The sequence below is a fragment of the Acipenser ruthenus genome, chromosome 4, assembly GCF_902713425.1.
Source record: "Acipenser ruthenus chromosome 4, fAciRut3.2 maternal haplotype, whole genome shotgun sequence".
Classification (NCBI taxonomy): Eukaryota; Metazoa; Chordata; class Actinopteri; order Acipenseriformes; family Acipenseridae; genus Acipenser; species Acipenser ruthenus.
Window position 1 is genome coordinate 57,028,414 of NC_081192.1, and position 19,701 is coordinate 57,048,114.

The 19,701-nt window shown below is 41.0% G+C and overlaps 1 protein-coding gene across 2 annotated transcripts in view; it reads left to right on the forward strand.

The window, feature by feature from the left end:
* The first annotated feature begins 1,416 nt into the window (after nucleotides 1–1,416).
* fam49bb (family with sequence similarity 49 member Bb) overlaps nucleotides 1,417–19,701 on the forward strand; it is a 98,083-nt gene continuing 79,798 nt past the window's right edge. The window contains exons 1-2 of one of the 2 annotated variants that reach the window (XM_033998362.3): nucleotides 1,445–1,563; nucleotides 1,674–1,701. In XM_033998362.3, the coding sequence (XP_033854253.1) occupies nucleotides 1,676–1,701 (26 nt within the window). In that variant the 5' untranslated portion in view covers nucleotides 1,445–1,563; nucleotides 1,674–1,675. Of the gene's footprint in view, nucleotides 1,564–1,673; nucleotides 1,702–19,701 lie in introns of both variants that reach the window. The other variant, XM_033998363.3, reaches the window with a different exon arrangement.

Consider the following 19,701-nt stretch of genomic DNA (forward strand, 5'->3'; position numbering starts at 1 on the left):
ACTTACAATAATAAGCAAATACAATTCAAGTATCACAGTACAAGTAATAATACAATTAAGAGCAAGATAAAAACAATGACTTTGGTTCAAGCGAGTACAAGTGTGACAAAATACAATTCAATAGTACAGCAGATAACAGTGTCAGTGATAGTTACATCAGGATATGATTAAATACAAAAAAATACTACAGATTAAACACTTGGCAGATTACAGTACTCTGACGTACAGGATAAAATGCAGTAAAATAGGGGGCAGAAGAGCAAGTAAAGCACATTTAAAGAAGGGTGATAAGTGTCCCAGAGGAAGAACAGAGGAGTTCTACAGGTGCTTTCTGAAGAGGTGAGTCTTGAGGAGGCGCTGGAAGGTGGTCAGGGACTGGGCATTCCTGACATCTGTAGGAAGGTCATTCCACCACTGCGGGACGAGGGTGGAGAAGGAGCGGGCTCTGGAGGCAGGGGAGCGTAGAGGAGGTAGAGCCAGTCTTCTAGTGCAGGCGGAGCGGAGAGGTCGAGTGGGGGTGTAGGGAGAGATGAGGGTCTAGAGGTAGCTGGGTGCAGTCTGGTCAAGGCATCTGTAGGCTAGTACAAGATTCATTTAAAGTGTGGTGCCCTATAACAATGTAAAAATAGATTAATGGAAATATTATTGTATGTGTTTATTTTGATATTAGTATAATAAAGAAGCTGCATACTCCTAACCTTGACTTCTGCAAATAGCAGCAGAAGCTTCTTTGGTTTCAAGGGGTGGGGTTAATGTGAGTGTATTTAAGGAGGGGTTAATGTGAGTGTATTTAAGGGGAGAGGTTAATGTGAGTGTATTGTACAGTGGGGGTCATGCCCCCCACACCCACTTTTAAAAGTGTGGAATACATGATTGTACACTTGTATGACTAGTACAGTACTCTTTCAAATAAACTTGTTATGATTCTGAATGTGTGGTTCTCGGTAATATTGTCACCCCACTTTTAGAAAGGTTCTGGGGTCGTTGCCCATGCCATTTTATTGTCAGTGGTAAATGTTTGATTATTTGCTTCAGAAACAGGTGGATGTGAATTAACCCCCCTCCCCCACCTCACTGAATTTATTTTCAGGACAATCAAATGTACATTCATACAATACACAGTACATTGTAAGTTACAATAGCACCAATTAGGTCTCCAAAGTTCATTCACTGTGTACTTTCAAGCAAAAAGTATATATATAAAAAACATAACCAAGTAAATGGAGCAGTCTATTGCAAACTTTAATATGTCAAGTTGTTTCCTCATTTACTCTCATTTACATTTATGTAAAAATTGGCGGTTTATCTTTTCAAGGGTGACAACTTTTCTACTTCCTCTCTCTCTCTCTCTCTGAACGTGTCTATTCCTTTTATAGTTATCGCTAGCCTCGATTTGTCATAGCTTTGCCTGAACCTGTAAACATGACGTTTGAAATTAGCCAACCAGGAAACTACAGGCAGTCGAACGCAGCAACTGAGTTTCTGTAAACCTGCCTGTGTCTCGGAATCGACTTCCACATTTTATTCTCTTGCTGTGTTAGTTGCTTTGGCCCTGGTTACAAGGTATGTTTTTGTTTTATTTTACATTTGTGTATGTTTATTTTATAAGTGCTTGGTTAAGGATAGTGTGTAGTTATCTCTCTACAGTATCTGTTTTCCATCTTGATTCACAGGTATGATATGCGTGGCGCTACAGCTAAGGTAAAATCTAAACTAGCAGATCAATTTTTACGTGGTTTTGGAACAACACTGGATTTAGATTTCTTATTTACTTGCTTTATTTTATTTTATTTTTTTAATGTATTACCGTTTATGATGTAGCCTACCCAATAACATAATTTGATACTCTATTGGCAGTGACACAACAATTCATACTAGCAATATTTTCATGTTTCGATGTCTATTTTAATACTTAACATAATGGCATTATTTAAATATGGTTTGGGAAATGCATGCATGGAAGGTTGAGATAAATGAATGCACTCATTAAATATTAAAACACTGACATTTTGCATAGTGAATGAGTGTAATACGCCTTATGAAAGTGATGAAAATGAAATCTACTATGGTAACCTTAAGTATTTTCAGACATGTAGAATTGAAAGTCAAAGGCAACATTGTTTTGTTATTATAACTAAGCTATAGGACCTATACGCTGTAGGACTGACTCTAAAACAAGAAAGGTGTATAATACACTTTAAAAAGCAAAGATGTAGTTGTCGGTCTTTTCCTAACATTACCGCGCCGCATATAATTAATCATAAATAATGAATTGTGTCCATTTGTCCAACTGATCAATGCACAAAAGAAAGCAGTCCAAGAAAAAAAAAAAATACAACGCCTAAAAACTGAAGAGCCTGACACTTCCTCATAGTATAAACGGCCCCTCTATTTTATTTATAGATTGTCGCACATAGATTTTATTTGAATGACCGTTCCTTTATCCATAGCAATGATAAAATATTCTAGAATATTTAATTATTTAATTATTTAATGCTGTAGTATAGTGTCAGGATCAGAGTCTTCTATTAACCTCTCTCTCTCTCTCTCTCTCTCTCTCTCTCTCTCTCTCTCTCACACACACTTTTTCCCACTAGAGAATGGTGTTCAACACTGTAACAAAAGATAATTGACAGAAGGCAGAATAAAGAATTAACTCAGGCCTGAATTATGTCAGTGTTTTAAAATCAACACTGCCAATGTTCTGTGTTATGTTATTTGTAAATACTAAGGAAACTGTGTTCAGAGTCTGTATTGAAATCAAGCATTCATTCATCAAAAATAACATACAATATAAAATAAGCATTTAGCACAGTAAAATAATATGACTTAATTATACAAAAGTTCTCTTTTTATCAATTCACCCCTGTTAATGTCTTCAGGAGTATACATATTAACCAGTATGCGTAGCATAATCATTAACTGTAAATTAGAAGTGAATTAAATAAAATTAAATAAAAAATTAAATAAATATAACAGGCTCTTTGTTGAATTCCTATAGGAAGTTCCCTGCTTTCATTCATTTTTAATACCAATAGTTAATAGTTTATACCATTTAACAATTAACATTGCTAATAATACTAAAAAAATTGGAACAGGCATTATAATTGTTATCAAATTCAGTATTGACATTTATTGCCTCCAAGTATTGAGATACAGTGAATCATGGTGACCATGGTGCCTCTATTTCTATTCCTTTTCATTACATTTTTGACTGCAGTATATCTTTAGAACCTCTTGTTAAGAAACACATTTTTAACTCACATTGTTGAGGTTCTCATAGTATAGCTTACAGTAACCTACTTACATATATTTACGGACCATCCTTCCTCCAGGCGGCTAGCTAAAGGTCTTATTATGGTCACAGAGAGGGTCATACAGTATTGTTCATGGCAGCATCCAGTCTATTCTGAAGGATCTGATAGTCTCTGCTTCAACAGCTCTGTCTGGCAGTCTGTTCCAATGGTTCACCACCCTTTCCATGAAAAAGCTCTTTCTCCCCTCGGTTCTGAATATGTTCTGAAAGGTGAGCTCAATCGCATGCAGATTCAGTGAGTCAGACCTGAGGGGAGCAGAGAAGCTCTGCGCTTAATGCAAAAAATAATTGCAGATTCCAAATTTAATGTAAAAAAACAAAAAACGTTCCTTTGCTTAAACCATTTGCACAGGCTTGACTATCGATAGTTGATGCATTGCCTCAGCCTCAACCCTTAGCGGTCCTATGTCAGACCAGGTCCGACATTACAATTTTCCCTTTCCGGTCCAATGTCGGACCTTGTCAGACATCATCAAAAAGACGTAAAGCACAGGTCTAGTCATTTTTTCTCCTGAAAAAGCCGAGAAAACCATTCAATAGCCGAGTGAGACTGATAGGAGCTGAGAGAAGCCGACAAAAAAGAAAGGGACGGAGCTGAGCAATACACATAGCCCCGGCACCACAGAGATAACATGGCCATAAACAAACAAGATAGCTGCTTCCACATCCAGCGCTCAAAGAATATCACAGACATTTGCAGAGCTTTTTGAGATGTTATAGTAATAAAATAATGACTTGGAGCGCATTATTGAGGAGTTTGGTGATAAAATGAGTGATCAGGAGATGATTTATCAGTATGCACGACTATAAAGAGGTATGTGAAAAATAAACGGCACGTGTGAAAATAAATTGGTTCTGACGGACCTGAGACGTGCTGAATAAATGGACCGCTAAGGGTCAATTCTATTTGCCTTTTTTTTATAGCTTCTCCGCAGTGACTCGTTGGCTTAAGAGATTCATCCACTACTGCCCCAAGTCCTTTTCATACATAGCCTCCTCTATTTCGTTACTATTCATGCTGTACTTGCCTCTAATGTTTTAGAGCCCCATGTGTAAGACATTGCATTTATTCACATTAAATTTCATCTTCCGTGTGTCAGCCCAAGCTTGAATCTTGTGTAAATCTCTTTGTATTAGTTGCTGATTGGGAGTTGGCTACCCCTACTAGTTTTGTGTTGTATGCAAATTTGCATAGTTTACTAATTATGTCTTGGTCCAAGTCATTTATTTAGATTAAGAATAGAAATGGTCCCAATACTGATCCCTGTGGTACCCAATCTTCCTATCTTGTAAGTAGTTATGAATCCATGCTGCTACTTTACCATTTATTCTTATTGATTTAATCTTTAGATACAGTCTTTCGTGCTGTACTTTGTCAAATGCTTTTTGAAAATCTAAGTAGATTATGTCATACGCACTATCCTTGTCTACTCTAGCAGTTCCCTCCTGAAAGAAATTTTGTAAATTAGTTAAACAAGATCTACCCTTCCTAAAGCGATGTTGGCTGTCACCTATAATGTTGTTACTATATAAATATTCCTCCATTTTGGCCCTTATAGTTTCAAATGAGAGGAGGCCACTCGGCCCAACTTGCTCGTTTGGTTGTTAGTAGCTTATTGATCCCATAATCTCATTATTATTATTATTATTATTATTATTTATTTCTTAGCAGACGCCCTTATCCAGGGCGACTTACAATCGTAAGCAAAAACATTTCAAGCGTTACAATACAAGTAATACAATAAGAGCAAGAAATACAATAACTTTTGTTCAAGCAAAGTACAAGTTTGACAAACCACAATTCAATAATACAGCAGGTAATAGTGATAGTTACATCAGGATATGATTAAATAGTGATAGTTACATCAGGATGTGATTAAATACAAAGTACTACAGGTTAAAAACTTGGCAGATTACAGTATTCAAGCAGCTTCTTGAAGGATCCCAGGGTGTCAGCTTCAACAACATTACTGGGGAGTTGCCTCCTATTTTCTGTTCTGAATGCCCCTTTATCTGATCTCCATTTGTGACCCCTGGTCCTTGTTTCTTTTTTCTGGTCAAAGAAGTCCCCTGGGTCGACATTGTCTATACCGTTTAGGATTTTGAATGTTTGAATCAGATCGCCGCATAGTCTTCTTTGTTCAAGACTGAATAGATTCAATTCTTTTAGCCTGTCTGCATCCAACATGCCTTTTAAACCCAGGATAATTCTGGTTGCTCTTCTTTGCACTCTTTCTAGAGCAGCAATATCCTTTTTGTAACAAGGTGACCAGAACTGAACACAGTATTCTAGGTGAGGTCTTACTAATGCATTGTAAAGTTTTAACATTACTTCCCTTGATTTAAATTCAACACTTCTCACAATATATCCAAGCATCTTGTTGGCCTTTTTTATAGCTTCCCCACATTGTCTAGATGAAGACATTTCTGAGTCAACATAAACTCCGAGGTCTTTTTCATAGTTCCCTTCTTCAATTTCAGTATCGCCCATATGATATTTATAATGCACATTTTTATTGCAATACTTTACACTTTTCTCTATTAAATTTCATTTGCCATGTGTCTGCCCAGTTCTGAATGCTGTCTAGATCATTTTGAAAAACCTTTGCTGCTGCAACAGTGTTTGCCGCCACAACTATTTTTGTGTCGTCTGCAAATTTAACAAGTTTGCTTACTATACCAGAATCTAAATCATTAATGTAGATTAGGAATAGCAGAGGACCTAATACTGATCCCTGTGGTACACCACTGGTTACCTCACTCCATTTTGAGGTTTCTCCTCTCATCAGTACTTTTCTTGAATCCCTACTGCGTTTAGTTTGAGAATTAATCTTTTATGCAGGACTTTGTCAAAAGCTTTTTGGAAATCTAAATAAACCATGTCGTATGCTTTGCAATTATCCATTTTCAATGTTGCATCCTCAAAAAAGTAAAGTAGGTTAGTTAGACACGATCTCCCTTTCCTAAAACCATGCTGACTGTCTCCCAGGATATTGTTACCATATAGGTAATTTTCCATTTTGGATCTTATTATAGTTTCCATAAGTTTACATATAATAGAAGTCAGACTTATTGGTCTGTAGTTACCTGGTTCGGTTTTGTCTCCCATTTTGTGGATCGGTATTACGTTTGCTATTTTCCAGTCTGTCAGTACAACCCCTGTGTCAAGAGACTGTTGCATGATCTTGGTTAGCGGTTTGTAAATAACTTCTTTCATTTCTTTGAGTACTATTGGGAGGATCTCATCCGGCCCAGGGGATTTGTTTATTTTAAGAGCCCCTAGTCCCTTTAACACTTCTGCCTCTGTTATGCTAAAGTTTTTTAAAATTGGATAGGCATGTTGTCCGTGTCCTCCTTTGTAAAAACTTATGAAAAGTAATCATTTAATATATTTGCTATTTTTTTCTTCATCTATGATTTTGCCATTTGTGTCTCTTAGACATTTAACCTCCTCTTTGAATGTTCTCTTGCTGTTATAATATTGGAAAAACATTTTGGAATTGGTTTTAGCCCCCTTAGCAATATTGATTTCTATCTCTCTCTTGGCCTTTCTAACTTCCTTTTTGACTTGTGTTTGCAGTTCTAAGTACTCTTTTTGTGTACTTTGTTTTTGGTCCCTTTTAAACACTCTGTAAAGTGCCTTTTTTCGCTGAATATTTTTTTTAATTGATCTATTAAACCATTTTGGCCATTTTGTTTTAGATTTAGATTTGTCTACTTTTGGGATGTAATTGTTTTGAGCTTCTAGTATTACATTTTTAAAAAACAGCCATCCTTTTTCTTTGGATGTTCTCTCTATTTTACTCCAATCTACTTCTGTTAGTCTCTGTTTCATACCTTCATAGTTTGCTTTTCTAAAATTGTAAACCTTAGCTTTAGTCATTACTTTTGGGGTTTTAAAAAATACAAATGAGACCATGTTGTGGTCTGAGTTTGCCAATGGCTCTCTGACCTCTGTTTTAGTTATTTTGTCTTCATTATTTGAAAAGACTAAATCAAGGCATGCCTCCCCTGTAGTCGGTGCCTTGACAAATTGCGTTAGGAAGCAGTCATTTGTCATTTCAATTTCGTCCGTTGTCCTCCCCACCGGGTTCTCCCATTTTATACGGGGGAATTTGAAATCCCCCATTAGTATGGCTTCTCCTTTTCTACACGCATTTCGAATGTTATTGTATAACAGATTATTTTGCTCAGCGTCTGAATTTGGCAGTCTATAGCATGCTCCTATTATTATGCCCTTTGAATTTTTGTCCATTATCCTGACCCCATATTGATTCTGCATTGTTTTCTTTGTCCTGATTTAACGCCTGGGCTTCAAGACTATTTCTTATGTATAGCGCTACCCCTCCACCTCTTCTGTCCTGCCTGTCTATCCTATACAGTGTGTACCCACTAATATTATATTCGTCTCCATCACTCTCAGACAACCAAGTTTCTGTAACACCTATCACATCATAGTTACTTGTTAGTGCAGTAGCTTCAAGTTCTAACATTTTGTTTCTGAGACTTCTAGCATTAAGATAAATACATTTAATAATTGTCTTACCTGAGTTGTTGCCCTTGTTTTGATGTGGTCTCCCTTCTGTTTTTTTGTTTTCTCCCCCCTTCCTTTCTAGTTTAAATGCTTCTGGACCCCCTGAAGGATACTTTCTCTGAATAGATTGGTTCCCTTTCTGTTCAAGTGCAGTTCCTCCCACCTATATAGATAGTCCTTGTTGTAGAATGTGCTCCAATGTTCAAGAAAGGTGAAGCCTTCCTGTGTGCACCACGATTTCAGCCATGCATTTTGATTTTGTATTTCCAGCTGTCTATATGGTCCTTTGCAAGGTGCCGGGAGTATCCCAGAAAATACCACAGTTTTGGGCTTGTCTTTTAATTTCCTTCCTAGCTCTCTGAATTTGTTTTGCAGGGTTCTTGGTCTGTCTCTTCCAATGTTGTTTGTACCGATGTGGACGACTACTACCGGGTCATCTCCTGTTCGTTCTAGGAGCCTGTCCTCGTTCTCAGTGATGTGCTTGACAGAGGCTCCTGGAAGGCAGCACACTGTTGTAGTAAGGGGGTCCAAACTGCAAAATGAACTTGCTGTGTTTCTCAGTATGGAGTCCCCAACGATCATGACCTCCCTTCTTTTTGCTGCCTGGTCAGCACTGTTTATAGGGTCCTGGATGTTGTTCCTTTCATTCTCTTGATGTTGGTTTTGGTCATCTAAATGTTGAAGTGGCTCAAATTTGTTGGATGTTTGTATTTCTGGTGGTTGTGTGTGACGAAGTTTCTTTTTTTCCCTGCTTCTGCCTATCTGAACCCAGCTGTTTCGACTTTCTTCCATCTCCCTGGTGGTTTTCAGTCTGCTAGGGGTGCAGACTTCCAATTAATTGTGGGTGTGTCAGCTCCTCAAGCTCCTGTTGCTGTCTCATTTCCTCCAGCTCCTTTTCTTGCAGACTTACTCATTGGAGCAAGTCCTGGATCGTGCAGCACTTTACACAAACTTGGTTGAGCTCTGTTGGGTTTTCTCGGATTTCCCAGATCATGCAGTTGTCACAGATTACTGGCTTGAAGACCTTTTTTTTTTTTGGAAGTTTAGTTTAGCTTCTGCAGCTGTCAACCTGCTTTCAAACTGCTTCTAACTGCGTTGTACTTGTCCACGACTGTACTTCTCCCACGATGTCACTTCCACACGCTGTCGCTTCGAAGACTGCCTGTCTCTTGTTTGTTTGTGTTTGTGCTGCGGGCTCCGCCCCTCCCCCGGGGTGGCAGTTGCTCCTCTTCCTGGGCCTGGGCGTAGGAGCATCCTGCCCATTTGTGGCCATAGACCTCACAGCGGCCACACCAGTCCGCTGGTGGCACCTCTGGGCATGATCTCCAGCAGTGGTCCTCCTTCCCACACCAGGAACACCAGGGAAAAAGGCTGGCTGGGTCCTCCAGCTGGGGTGGCAGCAGCTTTTGTTGCTGCTGTCGCTGCTTGCTTCTTCTGCCCATCTTTCTCTTTTTTTTCAACAAAAAAAAACACAAAACAAATTCGATATTCAAAAAAAAAAATCCTGCAGTACTGCTCTGAACCTCCCGGAGGCGCTATATCCCACCACTGACACCACATGTGACAGGATGGCGCAAGGGATGAGGCCCAGAGACAGACAGCAGTTCAAACAAAATACTTTTATTAAATAAAAAAAAACAAAATAAACAGGCACGAGGGCCAAACAAAAAGGTTCTTAAACAGAAAAAATAAGGCTTCCAGGCTGAGCTTTGCCTTCACTGGATTGCAAAATTAACAAAAACAGCACACAAAGAAAAAACAACCTTGCTTCCTCAGCTACCTCTCTCTAATTGGGAGTTGAGGCCTCCTTTTATGTCAGGTGGCTGGGTGCTAATTGATTGATAATTGCTCCCACCTGACACAATAAACCTGGGCAGGGAGGAGAATTTAACCCCATCCCTGCCAATATTTACAAGGGCAGAGCCCTGCTCTGCCACATACTCATTAATTAAAAATGAACTCGGAGGTATAAAATGAAACTGACCAACAAATATTGCAGATCACAATGGCTGAAAACCGGCAGAGACATATTATATATATATATATATATATATATATATATATATATATATATATATATATATATATATATATATACAGTGGCTCTCAAAAGTATTCACCCCCCCCTTGGACTTTTCCACATTTTATTGTGTTGCAACATGGAATCAAAATGGATTTAATTAGGAGTTTCTGCCACTGATCAACACAAAAAAAGTCCATAATGTCAAAGTGAAAAATAAAATCTCCAAATTGTTCTAAATTAATTACAAATACAAAACAGAAAATAATTGATTGCATAAGTATTCACCCCCTTGAGTCAATATTTGGTAGAGGCACCTTTGGCAGCAATTACAGCCATGAGTTTATTTGGAGAAGTCTCTACCAGCTTTGCACATCTGGACACTGCAATTTTTGCCCATTCTTCTTTGCAAAATTGCTCAAGCTCCGTGAAGTTGGATGGGGACCTTTGGTGAACAGCAATTTTCAACTCTTTCCACATATTCTCAATTGGATTGAGGTCCGGGCTTTGACTGGGCCACTCCAGGACATTGACCTTTTTGTTTTTAAGCCACTCCAGTGTGGCTTTGGCTGTATGTTTGGGGTCATTGTCCTGCTGGAAGATGAATCTTCTCCCAAGTCCCAGGTCTCTTGCAGACTTCAGCAGGTTTTTCCTCCAGGATTTCTCTGTACTTTGCTGCATCCATTTTGCCCTCTATCTTCACGAGCTTTCCAGGCCCTGACGCAGAGAAGCATCCCCATAGCATGATGCTGCCACCACCATGCTTCACGGTAGGGATGGTGTTCTCAGGATTATGTGCGGTGTTGGGCTTGCGCCAAACATAGCGCTTAGCGTTGAGGCCAAAAAGCTCTATTTTGGTCTCATCAAACCATAGAATCTTCTTCCACTTGGTCTCAAAGTCTCCCACACGCCTTCTGGTAAACTCTAGCTGAGATCTGATGTGAGTTTTTTTCAACAATGGCTTTCTTTTTGCCACTCTCCCATAAAGGCCAGTTTTGTGAAGCACCCGGGCTATTGTTGCCGTATGCACAGTGTCTCCCAGCTCAGCCGTGGAAGACTGTAACTCCTTTAGAGTTGCCATGGCCTCCCTGACTAGTGCCCTTCTCGCCCGGATACTCAGTTTTTGAGGATGGCCTGTTTTAGACAGATTCTCAGTTGTTCCATATTCTCTCCATTTCTTAATAATGGACTTTACTGTGCTCCGGGGGATATATTCAATGCCTTGGAAATGTTCTTATATCCTACCCCTGATTGGTGCTTTTGAAGAACCTTATTCCGGATTTGCTTTGAATGTTCCTTCGTCTTCATGATGTAGTTTTTGTTAGGAAATGTACTAAACAACTGTGGGACCTCCCAGAGACAGGTGTATTTAACCTGAAATCATGTGAAACACCTCGGCTAAGGTCAGTGTTCATGACTCCACCATCAGAAAGACACTGGGCAAAAATGGGATTCATGGCAGAGCAGCAAGGCAGAAACCATTGCTCACTAAGAAGAATATGAATGCTCGTCTGAAGTTTGCCAAAAAGCACCTGGATGATCCTCAAGAGTTCTGGAACAATGTTCTATGGACAGATGAGTCAAAAGTGGAACTTTTTGGCCGACATGGGCCCCGTTATGTCTGTCGAAAACCAAACACTGCATGCCACAGTAAGAACCTCATACCAACGGTCAAGCATGGTGGTGGTAGTGTCATAGTTTGGGGATGCTTTGCTGCATCAGGACCTGGATGCCTTGCCATCATTGAAGGAACCATGAATTCTGCTCTGTATCAGAGAATTCTACAGGAGAATGTCAGGCCTTCCGTCCATGAGCTGAAGCTGAAGCGCAGCTGGGTCATGCAGCAAGACAATGATCCGAAATACACAAGCAAGTCTACATCAGAATGGTTGAAGAACAAGAAATTTAAAGTTTTGGAATGGCCTAGTCATAGTCCAGACCTAAACCCCATTGAGATGTTGTGGCAGGACCTGAAACGAGCAGTTCATGCTCGAAAACCCACAAATGTCACTGAGTTGAAGCAGTTCTGCATGGAGGAGTGGGCCAAAATTCCTCCACGGCGCTGTGAGAGACTAATCAATAACTACAGGAAGCGTTTGGTTGCAGTTATTGCTGCTAAAGGTGGCGTAACCAGTTATTGAGTCTAAGGGGGTGATTACTTTTTCACATGGGGGCATTGGGTGTTGTATAACTTTCTTTAATAAATAAATTAAATATGTATCAATTTTTGTGTTATTTGTTCACTCAGGGACCCTTTTATCTAATATTAGTTTTTGGTTGAAGATATGATAACATTCAGTGTCAAAAATATGCAAAAAATGCAGAAAATCAGACGAGGGCAAATACTTTTTCACGGCACTGTATATATCCCTTTCATTCCGGCAATACAGCATATAGGGGATCAGGTGATGCTGCGTATACTACCTTGGCTTAGAAACCCTACCTGTCCGGGCGGCTGACAGCTGCTGAGGAAGCATTCAACACCACGCTTGGACAAATACAAGTAGTGGGCATTTGAAAGGGAGGTGGCGGATACTGATGAAATGGACTGAAGTGCAGCATTAGTTCATTCCCAAAATTGCCACTGCCTGTTGTATCCTGCACAAACTTGTCAACAACAAAATTAGGTGTTCAGGAATCAGTCGCTGCCTGTGAGAAACAAGCGCAACCCATGTCAGAGATTCTCTCCTTCCTTTTAAGTTGTATTGGATTTATTGTTGTGTTAAATGTTAGTGATGCAAACAGATAAAACACAATCAATACATTAATTTGCAATTTTATTTGGTCAGTTCTAAGAGGGCATCAACAACTTGTTGGTATATATGTTGTGCTGTTTAGGGCGATCGAGCTGGCTCTTGACATCCAGTTATATTTATTAACGTGGAGGGCGGCCACGAGTTGTAGTTGGACATAGCTAGGATCAAAAGAAAGGACAGGAATTAATTCAGTTAGACATTTAAGCAGCTCACTTGCTCTTCGTGTTTAACTTTAGCGTAGTTTTTACAGCAAGGGTATTCTCAAACAGCTGCTTTAATACTATAACAAGGGCATAACGCAGTTCATGGTAAGTGGTTTTATACAGAACTGTTAACCCACAAGAGAGATACAACATGATAGGACAGACACAGCAAAAAACAATAATGAAAAATCCGCCCACATTATCATTAAGGTAAACTACACCACTGCTAACCATAAAACCGCCCATCAGCCACTTACTTTCTGCTGTCTTGGAATCCACACTAACAACTGATTTGATCCTTTGCAATATTTATAGTGATGTCACGTAAGGGTAAACAAGCTCATTCACATTTACACATGAAATGCGGGTTTCCATGCGAAACTGGGCGTAGATTTTACTGTGTTTTTGTCATTTACACAAGTAAATAAGATTTATGCTATCCCTCTCTTTGGCAGTTTTTTTTCGGCCACAAACCTGATTTAAATGAGTAATTCTCCCAAACATGCACGTGCATCGCCATTTCACGTTGTAAATTGCCCCGCATGGAAACCCCATGTGTGTTCTTGTGCATGGTGATATTTACTGTTATTGGAAAGATGTTTTTTTAATTTGCTGTGTTAATTTAAAAAGTAAATACATCTAATAATTTTATAATGATTTTATAATAGCATTTAGGCACTCCAGGGTGATGGATTGACATGATATAACCACACACTTTAGGGTTCGTGTCGTGTCTTATAACGCATTAAGTATACGGTTATATCATGTAAACCCATCCCGTCGTGCCTTAATGCTTCATTAGAGTTCAGTGAGAATAATCATGGTGATCTTCTCAACTACTTCTGAATATCTGCAAAGCAAGATTGAATATCTTTGATATTCTGGATGTTAAAGTCCCTGCAATCTTCCAATGTGACTGGCCCATAGAAAATCAATATTCAATATGCACTACATAATTTTTTTATACTGTTACCAATGGGGCATTCCACATTATTTTGGGCAGGGACATTCAGAGGCAGTTTTGTCACCTTAAAGTTATTCATAATTGCATTTGTAATAAACAAGTACTTACTGTAACTGTATAATAAACAAAAACTCAAGAAAGTTGTATAAAAAAATAATAATAAAAATAAAAAAACACTCTAGTTATTAGTGTCTGCAAAAAAAGGCTTTTTGCAATTTATAACTAAATTCAAAGTCTTTAAATTTACAAATGTATTATTGTATTATGTTTACTTTTTATACATTCTTTTGTGATCAAATTTTTATTTGAAAATGGGGAAAAAACATAATTCAAAACAAAAGCACATTCCCATTTTCGCCCCATACCCTCCTTCCCCCCCCACCCACCCACAAAGGACCATGAAAATCCACATCAGACAGTGACAGCTGAGGACTGGTTTATCAGTGATTTAATGTTAATGTTTAATGTTAATTGTATTTCTTGCTCTTATTGTATTACTTGTATTGTAACACTTGAAATGTATTTGCTTACGATTGTAAGTCGCCCTGGATAAGGGCGTCTGCTAAGAAATAAATAATAATACTAATGTTATCTGCGGCCACTTCCCAGGGCTGTACAGTCCCCTCCCTGGCCCCATGAACCCCAGCGATAGAAAGCTCAATATAAATAATGTCAAGGAATGCAAGGGTCAATTAACGCCAGGGCAGGGAATGCGGAGGCTGCCAGCACAGGGCCACCATTTTCTTAGCAGCAGTAAGGCCAGCCACCCAAATCCGCTTTTGCTGTAGAGACAGATCAAGTGATGAATACAGCCACATCCGGACATTCCCAAATCATGTGAAAAAAGGTGGCCATGTCTCCCTGGGGACAAAGCACACACAACGGGGTATCGCTGAGTTTCATTTGGAATCGTCTCCGAGAGGTTAGATATATTCTGTGAATATATCTTGGAAGCACAGCACAGATTATCGCGAACAGTATCCCAGCAGATGTCTACATTTGCAGAAGATATGTCCCTATTCCATGATTTTACCATTACATGATAGTAGATGTTAAAATGTCATGCTGACTGGCTCTTGCCAAGATAAGAACCAACTAAGACATAGCTTTACAGTAAACTAATGTGATCCATCTGCGTCTCCATCCATTTGCGTTTCTTTCCATCTGATGATGTAGATATCCTTCTGCCTGGTGTTGATGGCTGAAGTGTAATGCTGGCTCCAGGGATCAGCTTATTTTGCCTCCCCAGCGCATCAGCACACAACTGCTGCGATGCTGGCTCCGGGGATCAACCACACTGCGGTCCCCCCCAAGCACATCAGCATGATAACCGTCTTCAAGTGGACACCTTCCGTCCTCTGTGTTTCGTTGACTAGCCCACGACACCTCAAGACGGCTTGATATTGATTCTGGCGTCCTAGCATCACCCCACTCCATCCCCAACTCAACTCAGCCCAGCTTACTTTCCTGTACATCAGCGTTGCTTTTTTTCTGTTGTGCTTGAGATCCCCAGCCAGAATCTTTCCATTTCAACCACAGCCAGTTGCTGCTCCTTTCTGCTGTGTCAGACAAGTTCTTCACTGTGCGATGCAACTCTTGACCACTGAACCCGACGTCTCTGAGAAACCGGGTTGTAGAGTGTGCCACAAATCCTGGACAACCCACCTCCACTTGGTAAATCCGGACTCTCCATCCTCGCTGTTCCGCTTCAGCAGCTAATTGAGCATACCGCAGTTTCGTCCTGTCATACGCCTCATCCACAGGATCCTTCCATGGCACTGTTAACTCTACCAAGTGAACAAGGCATGCTGATCCAGATGACAAGACAATATCTGGTCGAAAATTAGTGGTGGCAATCTCAGATGGAAAAAACAAGCCGTTGACCAACATCTGCCAGCATTTTCCAGCCTCTAGCAGCTTCCAGTTGTCCTTGGCGAGGACTGTTTTTAACACCATTACTTGGTGGTTGCTCTCCTGGGCGGAGGAATATTGTCTTTTGTGTGTAATGCTTTGATGGAACTGGTTGCAACTTATTGGTCATGTTACGCTTGTCTTCCAATGCTAAGGCCAGACATCGCAGCATCTTGGTCATGGTGCCAAATAAACCATCCTTGGCTAAGACCCACCTTATATCCTGTCAAAATGTGCCTTAATGTTGCAGGTGATGAACAGAAAGGACATGAGGGATCCTCTTCTACCCAGAGGTTTAGGTTCTGTGGTGATGGGAGAACATCATATGTTGACCTGATGAGGAAACTTATCCTGCTCTATTCCATTGTCCATAGCTCTTGCCAGCCAATATTATGTTGTTCCACACTCTCCCATCTCATCCTGCTTGGCCTGGGAAACGGCCTTTACACACATCATCCTCTCCTCTTGCTTTAGCACCTTGTTGACTACCAGCTTCCTCCATTGAGCTGGGGCTGCTTTGTGCCATGTACGAGGAGCTGAACTGAGACCAAGACCCCCTCTTCCATGCTGAACTTGCCCCATGATATCACCAATTGGAAGGGCAGCCTTTGCATCTTCCACAGCTTTCTTTGCCGTCCATTTTCTTCCAGTTTTCAACACAGTTGCTGCCTCCCTTACACATTTGTCGCGTGACTCTACTAATGTAATTTCCAGTCGGACCTTGGCACTTAAACTCCTCGGTATATCATGCAAAGAATGAGATGGTAACTCTGTCCCCCAGAGAACAACACAGGCACACATTGCAGAATGAAGACGTAAATAGAAAAAAAGGAAGTACCTAGTAAATTATACTGCTATTGTAGGTCTTGGAATGTGCAAAGGTAGATGTTTTTAGTAACATCTGCCACAGTGTGAACACCTCTATTACTCCACTGAGGGATAGCAAAGGGGCGGCCGCCTGACAAGAGCGCAGTGTTGTGAAAAATAGGTGAATAATAATACCATTTTGTTTGAAGTTTAGTGTGTTTTTCCACCAATCACCATACTGTGATCAAATAAGAGATTATAGGACCAAAATGTAATGTGCATTGTTTAAGGGGAATACCAGAATAAACCAAATCTTTAAGTTTGTATGGAGATACTAAATTTTCTTATAGCTGTCGCCGTGAAACCACACTTTGATCGGTCACAGCACAAATGACCAAAATTAAAATTTTAAATTTGGTAGAGACAATCCTCCTGAGGATCACGATGTAATGTATAGAATTTGAGATGTGGCCACTTTCCTCTCCACACGAACTTAGAGATTACCGAATGCAGTTTACCCCAGGATCCAACAGGAGGAGGGAGTGGAAGCATCGAACTGAAAGAATTGATACGTGGGAAGACATTCATTTTTATTATGGTTATACAGTCTTGGAGTGAGTTAGGCAGCTGCATCCATCTGTTTAAGTCCCCCTCAACCTGCCTGAAAATCGTATTAAAGTTAGTGAGTACAGTCAAGTATAAAGAGGGGTGGATTTCCACACCAAGATATTTAAAATGCTTGACTACCTGTATTTTTGCAGGCAAAACTATATCAGTCATTACAGTACTCAGCTGCAACAGGGCAGACTTAGACCAGTTGATTTTATATCCCGAAAGGCTCTGAAATCATTAACCCTTTGCGGTCCATTGTCGGACCTGGTCCAACATTGCAATTATTCCTATCCGGTCCATTGTCGGACCCTGTCCGACATCATCAAAAAAACGCAAAAAACAGGTTTCTAGTCGTTTTTTCTCCGGAAAAAGCCGAGAAAACCATTCAATGGCCGAGTGGGAGCGACAGGAGCCGAGACAAGCCGATAAAAAAAAAAAAGGCGTGAATAGTCATACCTGCCCCTGGCATCCCATATGGGCGGTCATAAGGAAACAAGCTGGCTGATACTGCATCAGCGCACAGAGACTATCACAGACATTTGCAGAGCTTTTTTGAGATGTTATAGTAATTAATGACTTGGATTGCATTATTGAGGAGTTTGGTGATCAGGAGATGATTGATCGGTATGTACGACTATTATTATTATTATTATTTATTTCTTAGCATATGTGAAAGCGATAGCGAACGAAAGGGTGGGGCGGGGCTGGAGATGCCTAGTGAGTGCTTTGTTGATATGCAGGGCCTTTTAAACCCGTTTTGACTGTGAAAAAAATACTTTTAAACAGCGCGTCTAAAATTAACTGCGTGTGTGAAAATAAATTGCGCCTGACGCGCACTTAATAAATGGACTGCAAAGGGTTAAAAAGAGCAAGTAAGTGAGGGAGCGATTAGGAGACATTTTTAATAAATAACACATCAGCAGAAAGCGAGATGCGATGCTGCATATTCTTGATACTGATAGGAGTGAAAGTAGCAGGATGGCAGACTGCTTGTATGAGCAGTTCAATTGAGAGAGCGAACAACAACGGGGAGAGAGGGCACCTGACGAGTGCCTCTGGAAATGGCAAACTGTGGAGAACATTTGGTACCTGTGAGCACCATCGCCGAAGGATTCGCATATAAAATAGTTATCATTTTGATAAACTCTGTCCCCAGTCCCATTTATTCTAAAACTGACCAGAGATAGTTCTATTCCAGGCCATCAAAAGCTTTTTCAGCGTCTAGTGAAAGGACCACACACTGAGGTTGTGAGGTTTACAGATGCTGTCTGAACAGGTGTGTCTTGAGGATGCGCCGGAAGGTGGTCAGGGACTGAGCAGTCCTGATATCCGTGGCTAGGTCGTTCCACCACTGAGGAGCAAGGGTGGAGAAGGAGCGGGCTCTGGAGGCGGGGGAGCGGAGGGGGGGGTACAGCTAATCTGCCGGTGGTGGAAAAGTGGAGGGGGTGAGAGGGGGTGTAGGGAGAAATGATGTCTGGAGATAGGAGGGAGCAGAAAGGTCAAGGCAGTGATAGGTGAGTACAAGAGTTTTGAATTGGATGCATGCAGCGATAGGGAGCCAGTGCAGAGAACGGAGCAGCGGTGTAGCATGGGAGAAATGAGGAAGGGAATGGATAGCAGAGGCAGGGAGGCCATTGCAGTAGTCAAGGCGGGACAGTACCAGGGCCTGAACTAGGAGTTGCGTGGAGTAGTTGGTGAAGAAAGGGTGAATTCTGCATATGTTGCTGAGGAAGAAGCGACAGGACTGTGCAAGAGTAGAGATGTGCTGAGAGTAAGAGAGGGAGGGGTCGAGGGTGACACCAATGTTTTTGGTGGATGAGGAGGGAGAGAGGGTTGTGGATTCAAGAGGAAAAGAGATAGAGATCAGCGGTGGGAGAAGATGGGGGGAAGAAAAGGAGGTCTAACTTGGAGAGGTTGAGTTTGAGATGATGCGAGTGCATCCAGAAGGAGATGGCCGAGACTCAGGTCAAGAAACGGGAGGAAACATCGGGGTCAGAAGGGGAGAGGAGAGGAAAATCTGGGCATCATCAGCATAGAGATGATACGATTAGCCATTGGAGGAGATGAGGGTACACAGGGAGGTGAGGAAGGTTTCGATGGAAGGATAACAGTGGGGGAGAGGGAACTGAGGTTTCCACCAAAGGTGACAGAGGGGGAGAGGGAACGGAGGTTTCCACTGTAGGTGACTGAGGGGGAGAGGGAACAGAGGTTTTCGTGGAAGGTGACAGAGTGGGAGAGGGAACGGAGGTTTCGATGGACGGTAACAGAGGGGGAGAGGGAATGGAGGTTTCCACGGAAGGGATGGGAGCAACAAAGAGATGGAGATAAATTAGTTGTCAGAGATACCGAGAGGAGTGACTGAGAGGGTGGGGGGCAAGCAGTCCGTGGTGAAGACGAGGTCCAGTTGACAGCCTGCTGTGTGGGGGGGACGGGGACATGGAGAAATAGAAGGCGAAGAAGTGAAGAAGGGAAGAAATCCAACAGAGTGGTTAGGGTTGGAGAGGTGGATGATGAAGTCACCTAATAAGAACATAAGAAAGTTTACAAACGAGAGGAGGCCATTCGGCCCATCTTGCTC